Here is a 19,783-nt window from a genome sequence, read left to right as displayed (position 1 = left end):
CAGCAATCACATTTTATCAGGCAAACAATCATTACTCGATCAGGATATAAAATATCAAAATATTTCTAAAACAAGTCACGCACTTCTTCTTTCAGTTTATTACTGAACTTCTTCTGGAATCGACAGCACTACCGCCACACACCCCAACACACGAGCCAAACTCGCACAAGAAAAATTGCAAGCACTCATGATCATTTAACAAAGAGGGGGGAAAAAGCACATTTACACACACGTGTGTGCGCACAAAAACACACACTTGACAATGGCCCTCCCCTGTGACTTCCCATAGTGCAGTGAATTCCAATCAGGCAGTAAGCAGGACAGCTATTTCAAGGGACAAAGGACAGGGAGAGGAGCGAGGGTGGAAGGAGAGATGGAGAGGAGGGAGGCGGGGATGAAGCGGGGTGGGGGAAACAAAGGGTTCTGGTAGCACCCAGGGGAGAAGGCCCAGAGCAGCTGACGTCAGTGTGTGTGCATGCGTGCTCAGCATCGGGGTGGGGGTAAATGGGAGTGTGGGAGAGAGGCTGGCAGAGTTGGTCTTGCTGCCCCCCTAGGGAGCTCTTGAGGCGGGGAGAGAACAGAGCAGCTCCCAGCCCCCACATAACCAGGGGCCTAGACAGACAGACAGGCTGCCAAAAAACAGCCGCTCACTTGCTGGACATAACAGTCAGTCGGTCAGTCGGTTAACAAAAGAGTCAGCAATTTATATCGATATATAAATACAGCGAGCCAGCTCATCTATTGAGAAAACACAGAAAAACATTCAGCCTGGTCAGTCTGGTTGACTCCTGCCTCCCTCTCACACACACACACACACACACACACACACACAAATATGCATCTCACACCCCTTTCCTGCATTTCCACTCTCTCTGACTCACTCGGCTTCGTCCTTCCCTCCACCCTCCCTCTCTCCCTGGAGTTGTGCTTTTCTCTGACATTTGGCCGGACAAAGGCGAGTCACACCTGAGCGCTGGGTTAAAACTATTATAGGCCCTCTCCCTGTGGTACACTGCCCTTTGCCACTACTGTCTGCGACTGAAACCGTGTGTGTGCGTGCGTGTGTGCGTGCATGTGTGCCAGAACATCTGAGTGTATCTTTGTATTCAATTTAGTTTGTCGCAAGCTGTAATAGTAAATTCAATATCTTTGCTGTAGGTGTAAAGCAGGTGTGCCGGTGGATATATATTTATATTCACACACCTGTACTTGATGGACAGGTGTTAAAAGATAAGTGGGTGATAGTCTTTGCTGTTGCAGCATCCGCGCTCGTCCCCAGTGGGAATTACATATTGCGGATCTCGAGCCCTCTATCAGTACAATGACCTAGACTCATTCAAGCAAAATATCATTTAAATCAGTGCCTAAACGTCGCGGAAACAGAAAACAGGTTTTCTGTCGAGACAGCCTGGTGTAAAAACACATTCAATCAAATGTGTGACATACAATGAGTCGTAATTCTTTACAGGATTTATTCACCCCGAGGTGGGTACAGTACAATAAATAGCTGCCTTCAAAATACAGTGTTGAGAAAAACAGTTTAAGTGAAGTGCATAACAAATCTAAAGCATCAAACAGGGTGTGGGAGACAAGGGGGGGGGGGGGGGGAGAGAGAGAGAGAGAAAGAAAGAAAGAGTGGAAAAACAGAGGGAGGGAGACAAACAGGGGCTGCTTTGGGGCCAGTCGCCACAGGGTGTGTGTGAATGTGTGTGTGTGTGTGTCTTGGGAGGGCACAGTGGGGGAGTTTGGGGGCATGGAGGAAGGGATCAGAGCTTTGGGGCCAGCTCCACAGGGAACAGAGAAGATGGGGAGAGAATGGAGGGAGGGTATGGGGGAAGGGAGACAGAGGGTGAAAGGAAGGGATGTGGTCAGTTTTGAGTTTGAGAACTCAGCAGGGAGGGACAGCAAGGAGGGAAGGAGCGAGGAGAAGGAGGCAGACATTGTGGTCTGTATGCTGCGAGAAAGACTGAGGAGAGGAGAGGAGAGGAGGCATGAATGGGAGATCTAGGTCTTGGGATCCCAGTGGGCGAGAGGAGGATGAAAATGAGGGAGGGAAGAAGGAAGTGGACAAAGAACGGAAGAAGAGAGAGAGAGGTTAAAAGGCAGAAAGGGAGAGAGAGGGGAGGTGTATCAAATGGAGGGAGGTTGCACGTTCCACTTGGGAAGAGGGAAAGAAGAAGCACAGAGGGAGAGAGAGGGAGGGACAGAGAGGGAGGGGGGAAAAGGGTCCCAGGTGTCAGCATGGGGGGGAGAAAAGGAAAGGGGGGTAGAGGTTCTGGGGGTCCTGGTTGTTGGCAGGGGTGCAGGAATCCAAAGGAATGGCCTGTTCCTCATTATCCAGACAACCCCCCCCCCCCCTCTCCCCCAACACACATGCACACACACACACACACACACACACACACACGTATCTACACAGACACGGAAGAGTCCCCCACATGGCCCCATGACAACTCTATCCTCACCCGGCCACACAAACACTGATAGAGACATCACACACACACACACACATATATATATATATATAAAGAACTATATAGATAAGCCAACAGGGCACACACACTGTACATGTTCAGCTCTGACATACAAACGTAAACACACTTAGAGACAAACCCAGGACATTTGGGATTAAGCATTTCTAAAAACCCAATTTGGGGGTTTTGATTCAGAAGATTATATGTGTGTGTGTGCAATGAAAAAGAAAACCAATGGAAACCTACTTACATTTGATTACTGTGTTTACAAAAACCCTTCACACGATGACAGATGTGTGAGGAATAGCTTTTCTAAAGGAAATTGTTTTATTGCCACCACTGAGGACAACCAGCTCTATAATGCATTGGCTGTCATTGGGCATGCATTCATAGAGCAGAGCTTTATACAGCATGTTTCAGCTGGAGGATTTTTGGTTTTCAGAGTAAACTATCGATTTACTGTACAGCCGGTAACCAACAGATAGTTGGTGAGTCCACCACCATTGATGTGTGTCATACAAAATCCAGCTTAATCTGAATAAAACATATTATCTAAGGATGCAGGTGCTACACTTGAAAACACAATCAGTATCAGTTAAACACAGATTTATCTGTTATACAAGTTATATCTGTGAGATTAGTAAAATGAGATCACCCCCCCCCCCCCCCCCCCTCAATCTCTATGGTTTATCCTGTGTCAACATATCAAGCAGCTTGATGCGTCAAAACTGTTGGGAGGGACGTCATTAATCACGGTCCTTCAACTTGTGTGTTTGTTAACCAGTAGGTTGGTGACAGGATGCTCAAATAAACACCCAAAGGAGAGAATGCCTGTGAACTCCATGAGGTAGATCATTTGACGAGTTGATCAGAGGGAGGAAAATGTCTGGCGTTTAAAAGGTGTCTAGGAACGGTGCTGGGTCTGATACCCGAGAGCCTGTCAGATCTCAAGGCGGGTACCGCGGGGTATTCTGCATGTGATACTGCAATTAGCTAGTGCAACGGTGTAGTTGTGTTATTAAGGAGTAACTTCTCACTTAAAAGTGTTTTTTAAGCTGTAAACTAAATGACTGTACTGTCATGAAACACATCAATGCTGCATTGACAGTTCTTAAAGAAAGATTGGCATTTCGTTGTTGAAAATGGCTCAAAACACCATCTGCTGTTTTAATTCAATCCTACAGCGCAAGGCCAACTCTGAGATAGAATCGTCTGCTTGGGACTAGTCTACGTCATGAGATAAAAGAACGTTAACGCCCTATAGTCAGACCCCCACACCCCACACTCCCCACTGTCTGTAGCCTCGAAATGAAGCTATCAGCAGGTGATAAAATCTGGTGAATCAAAGTTAATGATTATCTGGTGATAGCGATGTGTTTTCCTCCACTGTGACAATAATAAGTAGATGAAGCATTAAGATTTTCTCGTTTCGCGGTTGGCTAGTTAGCCAGCTAACGTAAGCTCGCTAATTCCACCATGTTTTCATGCTAACGTTACACTGGTCGTGTAAATGAGCAGAGCAGCGGCGCTGGATCTCTGCACCCCGTCGCTCGGACACTACAGATTTGAATTTGAATTGCTACAACCGAGGCGGACAGTCTCCGAAGCTGGTGTATTCCATCATATATTATATATATTCCATCATACCGAGAACCCCTTGGGCTTTCGTCACACGGAAGGTGGACGTGGTTCTTGCCCACTTCTTTTGCATTTTTTTGAAATTCCCCCCCCAAAAAAGGAGATGCACATTTATATTTAAAAAGCTGTGTCAACATTAGTTTTCCTGACACGGTTAGCGTCACTTGTTTCATAACATGAAGGCGTCTAAAGTTCAATCAGCTCCAGAGTTGCAGGATCTTAAATGCAATGTCCAGTCTGAAACAGTCAGAGTGCAACATCTAAATCTGACATCTAAACAGTCTGACTGGGGAGATCAAACACCGTTTTATTTATTCAAAGATATGTAAATGTGTTTTTCTATAATCCGACTCTGTAAATATTTGATCAATGAACACATGCGCACAAACAAACACGTTGACACGCAGAGAGAAGCGGCAAACCCTTTGGCTGAAGAATTCTAATGAATGTTTGGAGACAGAAGCAGCGGTCTCCGTCGATACCTTACACAGCGAGCAAAATCACACACACACTGTACTGGACCAAACATTTAGGATATTTCCTGTCTACACACACACACACACACACACACACACACACACACACAAATATTGACTCTCCGCAAGATCTACACACAGGCACACAAGGACAGAGAGAGGAAGAGATGAGAGAGAAAGAAGAGGGAAAGTTACATTTTTAATCGAGTGTTTCTTCTCCTCTGAGCAAAGTAGGGCTGAATACAAGGGGGTTAGCTGGTGCCAACACACACACACACAACGCACTTCTTGTGTCCTTTGGCAAATTCTTCTTTTTCACTCTTGCATTAAGTAAGAAAAAAAAGGGGAAGAGAGTCGAAGTAGGAGGAGAGGGAGGAGGAAGGAGAAGGGGGAGGGGGGAGAGTGTGGGGGGGGGGGGGTAAAAAGAAGGGAAGAGAAGTGAGAGGAGAAGAGAGAAAACGTCCCTGCAGAGTCTTTCTCCCTTCCTGGAGCGAGCGCGGGCCCCTGCAGCGCCGCCTGTGTAATTTCCAGTGGCAGTGAATACAGGTATTAATAAAAGCCCCATGGGGAAGAGCACACAATATAACCCTACATTTTCAGGCATTATGAAAGGACGCCCCCAGGGGTCCTCGGGCTCAAATTTCTGAGATGCAGGCATTGTAAAAAGACGCCCCCGGGGGAGGACCCCGCAATAGAAATCTGCTGAATTCAAAGCATTTCCAGAGCCCTGGTGGGAGCCATTACTCCCACTGGAAGGGGAGAGATTTTTTTTTTCACCCTCTCCTCTCTCCTTCCAACCGCTCTCTCTCTCTCTCTCTTTTTTTTTTACCAAACATGTGTTGCTGACATGTTGACAGATTGCTCAGTGAGGTGTTTAGGTGCATGCACAAGGCACGTCTGCTGAGACACGAGCTCCCTCCTCCTTCTCCCCCGTCTCTCTCTCTCTCTCTCTCTCTCTCTCTCTCTCTCTCTCTCTGTCTCTCCCCTCCCTCCTTCCCTTGCCAGTTCCCAAGTTCCATCCCTCCCTCCCTCCCTCCAACTGCAAACCTCTCAGCGCGCCCAAAACTGCTCCCATCCATATTTCATAAAGGAGAAACTAGGCTGAAAGAGAGAGAGAGGCAGAGAGAGGATGGGAAGAGTTTAGGCAAGGGGGAGAGAGAAAGGTAGAGAGAGGTGGGGAGGTGGGAGAGAGAAAGGACAACAGGAAAAAAAAGGGGAAAAAGGGAAGATAAAGAGAGACAAAGCGGGATCAAGGGAGGGGAACGGGAGGAGGAGAGGACAGATAAAGAGAAATAGAGCGATGTAGAGAGTGGGAGAACTCTGCAGTGAAAAATGAACCCTGTGATGAAAAATGACTTCACAACAACCCCTTCTCCATCTCACCCCCTCCCCACCATCCCTCCATCTCTCCCTCTGCATGTTGTACCCCCCCCCCCCTCTTCTTCTACTGCACTCCTCTCTCCAACCCCCTCTCCTCTGGTGCCGGGCTCCTGCTCTCTCCCTGGAAAACCTGAGCGGCAGCCAGCTGTGTCTGTGTGTGCGCTGTGCACTTGTATGTATGCCAAGGGCTTAGCACAGGAATCTTCGGGCCACCCCCGGGTACAGAGACACGGAGGGGAGAAGGGGGGTGGGGGGGGGCAGAGGGAGGGAAGAAGGGGCCCATGGTGAGGAAGAGGGCAAGATGGAGGGAGAGGGTAAAAAGACAGGAGCTAAGAGGATGAAAGTCAAATGGGGAGAAAACAATAACAAACAAAAAAGTAGTGACCATAAAGGAAATGACTAAGAGAATTAATTTTATTTTGTCAATCAACTACCACACACACACACACACACACACACACACACACACACACACACACACACACACACACACACACACACACACACAGAGAGTCAGTGGCAGGCCAGAGTGCAGGAGGCTGCCTGTAATTTTGCTTCAGATTACACCCCTCCTACCTCTCCTTCCCTCTCTTGTAGAAAGTGATCTGTGGTTTTAATAAGAGTCTTGGCCTCGCAGGACTCAGCTGCTTTCCTGACGACAGACGCAGCGAGGTGTGTGGTGTGTGTGTGTGTGTGTGTGTGTGTGTGTGTGTGTGTGTGTGTGTGTGTGTGTGTGTGTGTGTGACAGCGGGTTGCAACAGACGGTAAGAGCTTAGCAGTGGGGAGATGTCCCGCGGGAGGCCAACCAGTCACCCAAGGGCCCCTGCACGAACAGACGCGCTCTCCTCCCTGCTCCATGTTTTTCTCCTCTTTCCTTTTCCGTCTTTCACTTCCTCGCTGCACATTTGAAGTTTTACCTCCACTTCCCAGTCTTCCTCCTCCTCCTTCTCCTCCTCCTCACCTGTCTTCGTCATCTCCCCAAGTACTCCTTTTCCCTCCTCTTCTTTTTCTCCCTCATTTCCTTCTTTGTCCCCCCCCCCCCTCCCTCCCTCCCAGCTAGTCTGGCTCCCTGGTAATCTCTCCTCTCCCCCACAGAGAGGTGAGAGAATAGACGAGAGTGCAGCTGTATGTGCTCAATTAACAGAGACCTCACAAAATACCTTCGGAAAGAATATGCACAGTATCGGGCTCTCTACACACACACACACACACACACACACACACACACACAAACACACACACACACATCGTTTTCCACCCACACCATCTCACCATCTAAGAAGCGACTAGCTGGGTTAATGACTTGCTATTTGTCACTGACAGCGGCAGTTTCCGCCCCCCCTGCCTTGACTGACAGCTCCCTCGTTTACTCGCTGCCTACCTTCTCATCACTTCCTCTTCCCCCTCAAGTGGATTTTACCGGATCTTTAACAATCTCTCGCCCTTTTGTCTCCTTCTCACTCACACCTAGCAGAAGAGTGGGGACAGTGTAAAAGTGTGTGTGTGTGTGTGCCAGTCAGCTTTTATATACAGTATAACTGAAGTAAATGGACAGTGGCTGCACAAACACAGGGCCTCCATCGGTTTTAAAACGGCTTAAAGCTCTATACACATCACATTGACCCAACCTTGTGGCCGGAATTCCCTCATGGGATGCGTATGTCTGTGTGTCTGTGTGTCTGTGTGTCTGTGTGTCTGTGTGTGTGTGTGTGTGTGTGTGTGTGTGTGTGTGTGTGTGTGTGTGTGTGTGTGTGTGTGTGTGATCATGTGGCAGAGCAGGGCCAGAGAATGTTCTGCATTTGATCTGCAGGAGTTTTTTTTCCTGCTCCTCTTCTCCTCAGGGAGCCTCTGCTCCACATTCTGACTCCTACTGAGACCCATCGACACTCCCCCGACTCTTGCTCTGTCTCTATCACACATACTGTACACACACACACACACATATTATTACAGCCTTTATACATCTGAGAAAGTACGCTTTCCCAGAGCCTTTAAACTATGTGGGGTAAATGGCATTGTCATTGTTGAATCAGGAAACAAATACTGTCGCCGCCTGTGTTCGCCCAGAGCCCTACGATACCTCATATTAGTAGAGACCGGACCAAACTATGTGTATAAATGTATGTGTATAAACCAAATGGTACAAACACGGTTGATGGAGGAAATAAATGGCGGCTTCCAGGGCGATAAGCCACACCCCCTCTCCGGCATGTTTGGCGCGAATGGGGCGAGTCACGCGAATGACCACAAATGGTTCCCGGCGAGTGAACGTGGCGCGAATGGCGCGATTATCGACGCGTTTGGTGTGAACGCACCTTTAGCTGTGAGCTGCCACTGACGTTTACGGAGGTTGCATTGAATTACATTATGATACGTTCCAGCTCTATTTAGTCAAATTGAGCGTCAAGCGAAGGAAAATTGATTCTAACATTACCATGATGTGTACAAACATAATCTTGTAAAATGTAGTTTTCGGCGAGAAACTTGAATGGTAATAAAGACGTTTATGTTGAAGTATGTGGGATTTACTGTTCCGTTTTCATTTCATATTGTGGTATCGAATTAGTTCACCAGAATCGGGGCAATTCACTGGTATTAGTATCGACTACTAAATTTGGTGAGATCCCTACTATGCATTGAAGAACTCTAGCATAAAGGCATGGTATCGTATCATGAGTATTACTATCGACACCAAAAGTATAATTTGGGTGCTACCTACTTGGTTTCATATAGGAAAAAATAATTACAGGGTTCACAGCAAGGAACTGCTGTTCAATCAGTACACACACACACACACACACACACACACGCACACACACACACACACACACAGTGTCTTATCCACAGTATAAAAGCAGAGCCGTCACATTGGTTTAAAGCTGCAGTGGAATGGAATAAAAATGGTATTGTAATTGAAGCACAACATTCTTTATCACACACACAACCAGCTGAGCAGTCAGGCTCATGCACATTAATGTGGCATTACATTAACCAGATGTGTGGGGTCTGTGGGTATGTGCGTGTTTGAGTGGGTGTACACACATTTATGTGTCATTGATCTGTGCCACTGTGTGTTTGTGTGTGTTTGTCCAATTTCCACTCAAATTAATGGTGCCTCTTTATAGGCCTTCTGCTAGAGTGGCACTGAATTACTTGGTGCTTCACTCTCGCACCTGGGACCCATTCAATGTTATAGCCACAGCTAGCTGCTAACTTGGGACCCATTTGCTGCAACAGTATAGTTAGCATTACAGATACAAGCGCTATTTCTGCAGAGAATTCAGCGCTAACTAACATGGTTCTGAGGCCAGCACCTGGGACCCGCAGATGGACGTCAGACATCGCTGAGAGTGGACAACATGTCCACGGGACAATTTAAATGACTGAAAGGCAAAGAATTCCTATTGCAGGGATTCTGTATATAGTTGCAGCAGGCTGTGCTGCATGAACACTTATTTGTAATAAAAAAAGGACTCACATTCCTGCAAAAATGTGTCTTATCAGTCAGGAGATATGATCAAAACATGTTAATCAAAGTCAATAAAATCCTCAAAGTGCTTATTGGTATTTTTTCACATGTGGATTTTTACATAATGTTATTATCTGTTAGGCCTATATTGAGTGTGAATGCAATAAATCACTTCAAAGAACTATAATAGCCGACTGATGTTTTCGCCTTATGCTGCATCAAGTCGCCTTATGCTTGAACATAATGCAAAGTCCACAAAGCTGGAACTCTACACAATATGCAAAACTATTTTTGTAATTAAGAAAAGTGGAAGCTAAAGTTATAAGACTCAGGTGGTCGTGGTTAGTTTCTCTGTGTGAATGAGAATAACTTCCAATACGTACTGGCCCAGCAGTGTTTTGTGTGGATGACAGACTGGGAATCATTGTGGTTCTATATGTATTTATATCAACATAGATCATACATGATAGCTAGCTACATCTGTCACCCCCAACCAAGATGGCTGATGTCTGAGTCGTTTGGTTTCTGCTCTGGGACAAACGCACACACGCCATCAAACTACAAAATACATGAACACATTAACGCTCTTATCCAGATCCAGCATGGTGTGTGTTTATCCCCAGTAGGCTGTGTGTGTTTTTTGTGTTTGTGTGTGCGCGTCCCGTGCCCTCCTACTAAACTGGCTCCCAGGGGTCTCTACCAGAGAACTTAAAAGGATTCTTTAGTCCATGTGTTTTAATTTAGCCCGCTCCTCAATAATAATCAGAAAGCTGTGGTGCCACCACTAACTTCATACATGCACATACACACTCCAGCATACACATCAGACGACCATATATACACAATAACACGCACCGACACATAGAAGAACATACACAAACTCCCGCATTGCAAGTGCACACACATCCTGCTGAGCTGGGGGATTACTGTGCAATCTCAACCACTCAATCTCCAGGGAAAAACATGTTTTATCATTTCATTTCATTTCTTTCTTCCGCGCTCCCTCCCTCCCTCCCTCCCTCCCTCCCTCTGCTTTCTCGCTCAGCAACATGTAGCCCTCCCCAGACTCCTGTGCTGAAATCACAGGCCACATCCCGTGCTGTGACAGCAGCCCTGCGCTTTTGGCGGTGTGATTCTCTCTGAGCGTGCACTGCGTGTGTGTGTCTGAATGTGACACGCCATGCAGAATTAAATGAGTGTGTGTGTGTGTCAGGGGCTCAGAGAGGGAACAAAATAGGCATAAAAAACAATTTAAAAAGCATAAATGGGTTTCACATTTCTAATATCGAGCTCTCTTTTAAATGCAGCTCTGTAGTATTTCCATTGTTTGTGTTCACGTTATTTGCACGTATTCCTAATAACTCCTGTAGATACTGTTATTATGTCTAAGCTGTATACTGCTGCCTCTCCAAGCATCTCTCTGAGCATGTATGGGAGATCTAAGACCGATGCCTCTGGTGGGATTGGGTGTCAAGCCAGCGGGTGAATAAGAGGTTGCCGAGGCCGGGGTCTGACTCACTACATTACACGGTCTCTGGAAACACTGTCTTCACCAGTTTAAACAAAGCCCTCCATCCCCCGTCTCCGTATTTCTTCATCCCCCTATCAAAAGTAAACACACGCTCTCTCTCTCTCTCTCTCACACGCTAAGAGGCAAACTGCCTTGCAGTAGCAAGAAAGTGTGTGTACATGTGTGCAATTGTGTGTGAGTGTGTGTGTGTGTGTGTGTGTGTGTGTGTGTGTGTGTGTGTGTGTGTGTGTGTGTGTGTGTGTGTGTGTGTGTTGGCTTGGTAAGCGAGCGTTTGGATTAATCTGTAGGAACCAGATGCCCCCGCCGTGTTTCTTTCAGCCCCTTCATTAATTACACCAGTACTAATAACGGCCATTGTATGTGTGTGTGTAATGCACAAGTCTGTCCCTGTGGCACACATGGGTTTAACTAAATCAAATAGCTATAGGTATTGAGAAACAGAGGAGAGACGGAGTCCCCCAGAAACCCATAAGATTGGTCATGTTTATCCTCTCACAACCCGGCAACTTCAGACTCTTTCATCCGTGCCCCCACAGCACATGGTCACTGGACTACATGCGGGGTTTCTATCACTAACCCCTGACCAGGACTGTGGTAGCGTCGGATCCAATGAGGAATTACAGGACTCTAACTGCGTGATATTGTTGGACATTAAGCTGCTCAAAATGAACTGTGAAACAGTGATGTGTGGCCTGTCGGTCAGTCAGAAAGAACGCAGACTGTACATCACAATGTCCACGGGAACACTTACCAGCTGGGCAGTGGTTGGTTCTGTGCTCAGTGAGCTCAGCCAGACAGTCAAAGTCATGTTGACAGTTGTCGCAGGTGAAGATGGACTCGTCATCTAGGTCGTCGTCATCGCGGTCATCGTGTTCCTCTTGTTCTCCGTCCTCGCCGCCGGCCCCGTGACCTTCTTTGGTCTCTGCCTCTCTGTCAGACGCCGGGACTTCTGAGGACACACACACACACAACACACAACCATGAGTGGAAAAGCTTACGTATCCTTGTTGTTTGTTACCAGCTGCAAGTTTCAAAGAGTCATTGTCCTCCCTCTATCTATGATAGTTTAGATTCTTTCATTGAATATTTGTGGGGGGTTTGGCTTGTGTTTACATGCACAAGTGACAATCCATAAATGAGTGTGTGTGAACATGTGTGTGTCCTGGTAGCAGAGTGTGTGAGAGGGGACCAGAGGAAGGCTGCGTCGGCCCAATCCTCAGTGCTCCATTGTGTCTCCATTTTCACACCTTATTATCACATTATAAACGCCGAGGATCCAACAGGATTGACACTGAAGACACTGGCTTGAGAGAAGAGGAGAGGAGTTTGAGGGAAATGCGGTTGAAATGTTGGAAACGGTGAGCAGGAAACATGAATGAGCTGAAGGAAGTACATGTGTTGCTTAACCTCACAGAAACTAACCCAATAAATCGCATACCAAATGTCCAGGGTACCAAAAATCTGACTAGTCCAACACTGTAAGTATCTTGACTAATAAGAAACACAAAGAACAAGATGCCAGTAGGAAAAGAAAGTGTTAATATTCTACGACAATAAAGCAATTTAATACAACAAGACCAATAATTACGGCCCCCTGATTGCCCAACGAGTTGAATCAACCACTCACATAAAGTGAAAAGGATTCCCTGCGGGGCTTTTGCATTGGACTGATGGCATCTAATGAACAGGTAGACTCACAAGTCAGTCTCTAAATGCTTCGATCAACTGGAGACTGAAGACAAACTGCGGGGTGTCGTTGCTAAAACTGGGTAGAAATAATAGAGTTAAAAAAAACAATCCAAAGTCTTGAGGGAGGCTCTTCATGTCGGGCCGGTGACATGCAGAGGACGTGTGCTTGAAAACACCGGGTCGTAGTAGAAACTCTGCACACCTCTGAGCCACGCGAGGGAGCCTGAATGTGCGTATTGTTCTGATAATTACAGCCCACTTATTACATTGAATCTAATATGTAAGGCTAGCGTAAGTTCTGTTTGCTGAACTGATAAGAGGAAGTGCGAAGAATGAGATTTAGCCAGTTAACGTCGCCTAAGTGCATTCATGGTTTGTTTGTTAGCGGCTGTTCTCGCCTCAGATATATTCGGTATAGGCAAGATCAACCCGCCTCTTGTCTGGTATCGCCAGACTAATAAACGGTTAACTCACTGGACTTAAAGCTCCGTCATTAAATTTGAAGCGCGGGCCATTACAGAGAATCAATAATCGACATCACTTTTAATGAAAAATACTTGAGAGTGCAGTTAAGGGTCAAAGAAGGATTAAGCTCTAATTCAGTTTTGTCCATTAGGAGCTACCGACATCATTTTATTTGTGTAAGCGGCAGAAAATTAATTTCTCTCTCATGATGTGCTATTCTTGGCACTTTCGTCGACATTATTTTGTCGAAAAAGTCTAAGACCAAAAACCTAGTTGTCAGCTCAGCATCAGCGAGTACAATCGTACACCACTCCGCCGGTTTTTCATCATCTTCGGTCCAATAAAACAAAGGCCAAAAAGAGTAACAGCAGCTTAGTCAATTTAGTTTAAGAGAGGAAGTGTGTCTGTGAGTGAGAGTGAGACAGATGGAGAGCGAGGTGCACAGGCTCCATTCCATCCAGAGGAATTATGGGAGAGGTGTGTGATGGGAGAGAGAGAGAGAGAGAGGATGCTGGGAGGAAGGGGAACGAGGGATTGAGGTGCTGCGGTGTTTAGGGGGCTGCAGGAGAGGAAGACAGTGAAGGAGGGATAGATGAAGGGATGGGGAGGAAGAGAGGGAGGGTGTTGGCCATCTGTCCAGTGGTGAGAGCACCGTCTGGCCGGGGAGAGAAAGTGGCCCCTTGGCTGAGAAAACACACACACACACACACACACACGTGCGAGCTCACACACACGTACACATACATACACGCTGCTGGTCATTGCGCACAAAAACATACAGAGGTATGCATGCATGTGCAAAACGCATGTAAATGTGCACACACGCAAACACACGTGTTAATATGTGCAGTTGTTTTGTTATGACTGACTACAGTTCTATGAGATGTATCACATCGATGTGACTCTGAAAGCTTGAATTCCAATGCGCCACTGTGGCTTCACTATATTTAACGCACACAAGGTCTTTGCCATGCAGCCTCAGGACCAAATAGCATCACAGCTTCTTCCACAATGCAGTAAGCTGCACGCGAGCAATGGTCAGTCTGTTCCATTATTTAAACTCAATGACAAGAACAGAAGGATTTTGGACAAATATTTAGATCGACCCTTGTTTATTTTCCACTGCTGTTTATGATATTGTATTACATGTTTATTCTTCACAAATGTAGGAATGCCTTTTGGTGAGTACTTTGTGTTTGTAACACACAATGCAAACACTGTGTCTTAGTATAATTATTTCAGGAGTGGCTTAAGAGGAAATCCACACATTCAAAAGTTTCCGTGTTCACATTAAGTCGATTTCTTTCTTAAGATATTAATGCAAATCTCACTTTTTTTTTTTTTTGGAACAAAAGGACCTCGATAAATAAACGCTCTCTTCAAATTAGAATGCGTTTTAAAAAACGTTTTCTTTGCAGCATCTCCTTCGTGCCTTTGAAAAGCGAGCACACCCATACACACACACACACACACACACACACACACACACACACACTCCCCAGGGTGCCCTGATGCCAGAGGTGAGGGCAGTGCCAACTCCAGTGCATGCCAACACAACCTGCTGTCATAGCAACAGAGGGAGGAGCCAGATGAAACCTCTCCATCTTGCACCCCTCTGTCCTCATCTCTCCCTCCTCTTTCTCTTTGAGTGCTTGTTTTTTCTCTCGTCTACGCGTCCTGTTATTTAGTCTTCAGCCGGTGCAGTGGGATGACGAGAGAGAGAGAGAGATGGGGGTCAGAACAGAGGGAGATAAAGGGAGGAGAGAGGCTAACACAGTGGGTGGTGTCTTCTCGGGCTGGACCCGACATATCTGAGTATTCGGATATCTGTTCGTTGGGTAGGTATTCCATTTTCAATTTGGGAAATATGAATATTAGGTTTTTTTGTTATTTAAATATATATATGTATACACACACACACTAATTTAGTTGTCTGAAAAATGTTCATCTCCAACGTGTAAAAAAAAAAAGAAAAAAATATACAAGTTTGTAAAACTGAAATTGCCAGCGTGGACACATGTTTTCACCTGCAGACAGTTGTTCAGGTGAATCAGCATCCAACTAGCCGGACATAAATATTCATCTTTGTCATATTTTTCACAAAAAATCCTTCACATCTCCTTTCTTTTTTTCTGCACCAGCCCACCCCCACCCACCCACCCAGGAAAGAAACAGCAGGCCTACTTAATGAAGTCAGGCAACTCCCATGGGTGTTACGGTGTGTGTGTGTGTGTGTGTGTGTGTGTGTGTGTGTGTGTGTGTGTGTGTGTGTGTGTGCGTGTGTGTGTGCTGGGGTATTGATTGAATAGTACGACAGTGGTCCCTAGCAAATAGCACCATCCTCTCACAGTCTCCCTTTCTTTCACAAACACACACACACACACACACACACACACACACACACACACACATGCACACACACACACACACACACACACACACACACACACACACACACTTCAGCAGGATATAGCTATAGTCACTTATAGACATATGAACACACACACACACACATGCACACACGCTCTACAGAGAACCATTATCTCTGAGTCACAGACTGTCCCTATGCCAGCAATAACTACACATTCTCTCTCAACCTCACACACAAACACAAACCCTCCAATCCCAAACCCGTTCTATTCTTACGTCATCAAGCGTGACACACAAAATAAAATCTAAATCACATCCGGCAGACAAACGACAGTAAATATGAAAAATACTAATTTCACTACTAAACGAGTCATTCTCACCTAAAAGCATGCGTTTCAGAAGAGGGTTTTTCTCCCGGTCCTTTAGTCACAGAGCCCTGCTGAGTTTTATTCCAGCCATGTAATGAGGGACTGAATCACACCTGGGATGCACAGTGAATGCAATTAAAGGATATTAACTAGCTGGTAGGACAGAGAACCAGCGGTGTTCTGGGTGCTGAGGACCAGGATTGAAAACCATTGTTTGGTTCTGCAGGGGAAAAGGGTGTACGTGCTGCAGAAGAAAACTAAATTGAGTCTCTTCGGCATTGCCGCCTTGTCTTAAAGGTGATACAGATGTTGTGTTTAAATGTCAATGCCGCATCATATCCAGGTCTTCAGTGTCCGGTTATTAAAGGTCTGCATGATGTAAGGGGCAATGCAGCAGACGGGACCATGCACTGTCACGCATCCACGGCAGCCTAAATACTCAAATCAATGAGCATATCACTTGTAATTTTCCCCCATGGATTATATACGTAAAGGCAACAGCGCCATAATCAGCTGTAACTGTACATTGTGCCTCACTATGTTGATCTACGAAGGTCTGGGTCCGTCATTCATGGACCATGAACTGGCCGCCGTGACATTCCAGAGAAAGACATATCAAACATTATTAAGGCCTATTTTGCAAAAACAATTTCCATATGCAGGCATCTGTTTATGACAGCGAGCAGCATCAGGCGATAAAAGATGTTTTTACACCTCGTGTCTCTAGAGGAACAGTAATAAGCCATATTCTTAGCTGTACCCAGCAGCCTCAGTAACCCGAGGACAATGGGCTGTTTATTAACAGATACAAATATAAATATATAAATGGATACCTCAGGAATAATGAGGTCATTTTGCATATCTGCAGGAAAGATATATGCAGGTGGTGTGTGTGTGTGTGTGTGCGTGTGTGTCTTGTGTGCGCGCACCCTGGGTAATTAGATAAAGAGAAGTGAATTAGCGGAGTCCACAGTGCAGAATGATGTTACACAGCCTAACCACGCCTAACTGAGACCCACTAATCACCACTCGTTAGGCTCACAGAAGAGTGTGTGTGTGTGTGTGTGTGTGTGTGTGTGTGTGGAGGCTCGTGTGTGTTCATAGCACGGGTGTGTTTGTTAGCTGTGTGTCTTTTCCTCATTACCCACGTTGAAATGACTTCATTGAGGTAATTACTGAGCTAAATGATAATATGCCCTAAATGTACGGGATGGGAGAGAGAAAGACAGACAGACAAAGACGGACGTTTTGTCCTCCCTCTCCCCTTTAAAAGAAGTGAACAGAAAACCTCCAGTACTGGATCCAAGTACACTCAATATGGATGCACTCCATCCAACAGTCGGACTTTGGTTTCATGGCACTGGCGGGAGCGGTTGCCAAGATAAGCTAAAACACCAAAAAAATCAAAACACACACACAGTCAGCACGACCACCGTACATCTCTATATATCCTGTGGGAAGAAAACCAGGGAACTAATGAACACTGGGAAATGTTCCTGAACTGCCCCTGGGTGATAAAAGTGCACTGAAAGAGAGTGCCAGAGCTAGGGGGAGACTTAAAGGGGAATAAAACATACTGTAATACTGCAAAGGTAAGGTCCTTATTCAAGTGTTACATTTGGCAGCCAGGAGCTGGTTCTGTGGCCTGTCTGGGCAGCTCAGAGAGATGTATATCTTTGGGCCAAGCATGCATAAAACACACACACATCTATGTCTGTGTAAGCCTAAAACAGGCATCAAAAGGTGGAGGGGGAAAAAAAAGTGTGTGTGCAGCTTCCAGCAGAATGTTTAGAAAGCAAACAGTCCTGACATAAGGCTTTCATTCTGCTCCACATCGCAGCGCAAACTGGACCTGGCTTCACAGAGCACCTGGCTGAGCACCACCACCTTCAGCGGGGCTGTGAACCAGCCATGAGGTTCACATCAGGCCTGCTCGGAGCGTTTGCTTAGTCGAGACTTTTTAGTCAGGACAAGTGTGAGCTGTGGGAAGCCCAACTGTGTGTGTCCCTGAAGCAGGTTCAAACACTAATATAGCACCCGCATATACTGTCGGCAATATTGTGCTTCACTTCGTTTTAATTAAACAAACTTCCTCTCTGGAGGTGGGGCTGGGTGAATCGTAGAATTCATTTTAAAAAAAAATGTTTTTCTGCTATGTGTAAAATGTGTACATGGTAAAAAAAAATCAAGCAAAAGCAGTCACATTTAGTCAAAGACTCATGGAGATGCTGGCTGGCTGTATTTAATACATCTGTGAGAGGACAGAGTGGACAAATACAATCCGCTCACTGATCTGTGCTCTCGGCTTGTGTTTGTTGACCCTAATGTTAAAGTGTTACCTGGTTACGAGAGGTGAAACCACGGGGCTCAATGGAACAGTGTGCGGATTGTACTTCACGCGGTACGTCCCTATCCAACTAAATGTAAGCACAACATCACAGTGAGGGGGACACTGCTGGGGAGACAGCAACTGTCAGCACAATGACCCACCTATTTCAGCTCAAAATGTTGAGAAGTATACAAAGAACGGTGGACACATTTGGTACCGTGTGCACACACTCAAATGCACAATGACACACACACACACACACACAGGCTGAACAGGTGCAGCCGGACACGACAACACAGGCCTGCTCTCTGTATCTCAAGAGAATGACTCCCCCACCCCTCCCTCACCCTCTGCCTCGCTCTGTTTGGGTGTGTGTGGGTGTATGTTAGGTGGCTAAATAAAGAGGTCATCTCTCCTCACCTCCTCCCCTCTGCCTCATGTTCTTCCCCACCCCACCCACCATAGCCTGTATGCGTGTGTGTTTTCACAATACAAGGCCTCTCCCCCCGGGAGCAGATCTGCAGAGCCACAGAGTACCAGTCTCTCTCTCTCTCTCACACACACACACACACACACACACACACACACACACACACACACACACACACACACACACACACACACACACACACACACACCCCTGGGACGTGCTGCGGCAAGGGAGAGCAGCACCCAACACCAATGTCTGGAAACAGGATGATGAAAGAGCCACTCACGTCATGGAAGGTAGCAGAAAAGACACACACACACACTCACTGTATGTACGAAAACACACATTAAATAAGCCACACATGCAATGCACAGACTCGAGCAGATCGGCAGAAAAGTATAATCACAAACAAGTTAACAGCTGCTCACTTATTGGAATTTTTTCTGCACACACACACACACACACACACACACACACACACACACACACACACACACACACACACACACACACACACACACACACACACACACACACACACACACACCAACAAAAATGACACCGACACACAAACAAAGGGCTTAAATGCTGCAATACAGACAAAAACACAGATGCGCTGTCACAAGCAGGCAATAATAGTTCACACACACACACACACACACACACACACACACACACACACACACACACACAGGAACTGTTTTCCTGTGGTAGCCTTGGGGAAATTAAAACTACATTATGGACCTCCAGAGGGTAGTGGAGAGAGAGGGGTAGAGGAAGAGGGAAAAAAGAGAGAGGAAGAGAAAGAGGAGGGAGAAGGGCCAGTGTCCTGTTTTCCTCAGCTCTGGCCGTCATCAAGATATTACAGTGAACCAGCTTGTGATCTCCCTTCATTGTCTCACCTCCTCATTTGGAACACATTCTTTTTGTCTTTCGTCTTAAACACTTGTCTCACTCAGCGTGTCACTGTGGTGCACGTGTCCTCGTGAACTACGGCCGCGCAGGCATAAGGTGCAATTTCACCTGTAGTTAAAGAGTCTGGGCCGTTACACTAGAGGAAACACCGCTTTGGTGACATTTGTCGAAATGGTAATTACTCCCACAAGATACTGGAGAACAACAAGAACACACGGACACACACACACACACACACTCTGGAGTGTG

The 19,783-nt window shown here is 46.3% G+C and overlaps 1 protein-coding gene across 1 annotated transcript in view; it reads right to left on the bottom strand.

Annotated features, from left to right (window-relative positions):
- Positions 1-19,783, bottom strand: part of znf423 (zinc finger protein 423) — a 130,069-nt gene that overhangs the window by 86,957 nt on the left and 23,329 nt on the right. Inside the window, exon 3 of the mRNA XM_079163174.1 lies at positions 11,720-11,917. Coding sequence (XP_079019300.1) covers positions 11,720-11,917 — 198 coding nt within the window. The remainder of the gene's footprint in view (positions 1-11,719; positions 11,918-19,783) is intronic.

This window comes from Pholis gunnellus (genome assembly GCF_910591455.1).
Source record: "Pholis gunnellus genome assembly, chromosome: 7".
NCBI classification, from domain to species: domain Eukaryota; kingdom Metazoa; phylum Chordata; class Actinopteri; order Perciformes; family Pholidae; genus Pholis; species Pholis gunnellus.
Note: the sequence above shows the minus strand (reverse complement) of the source record. Positions and strands in the feature narration are given on the sequence as shown.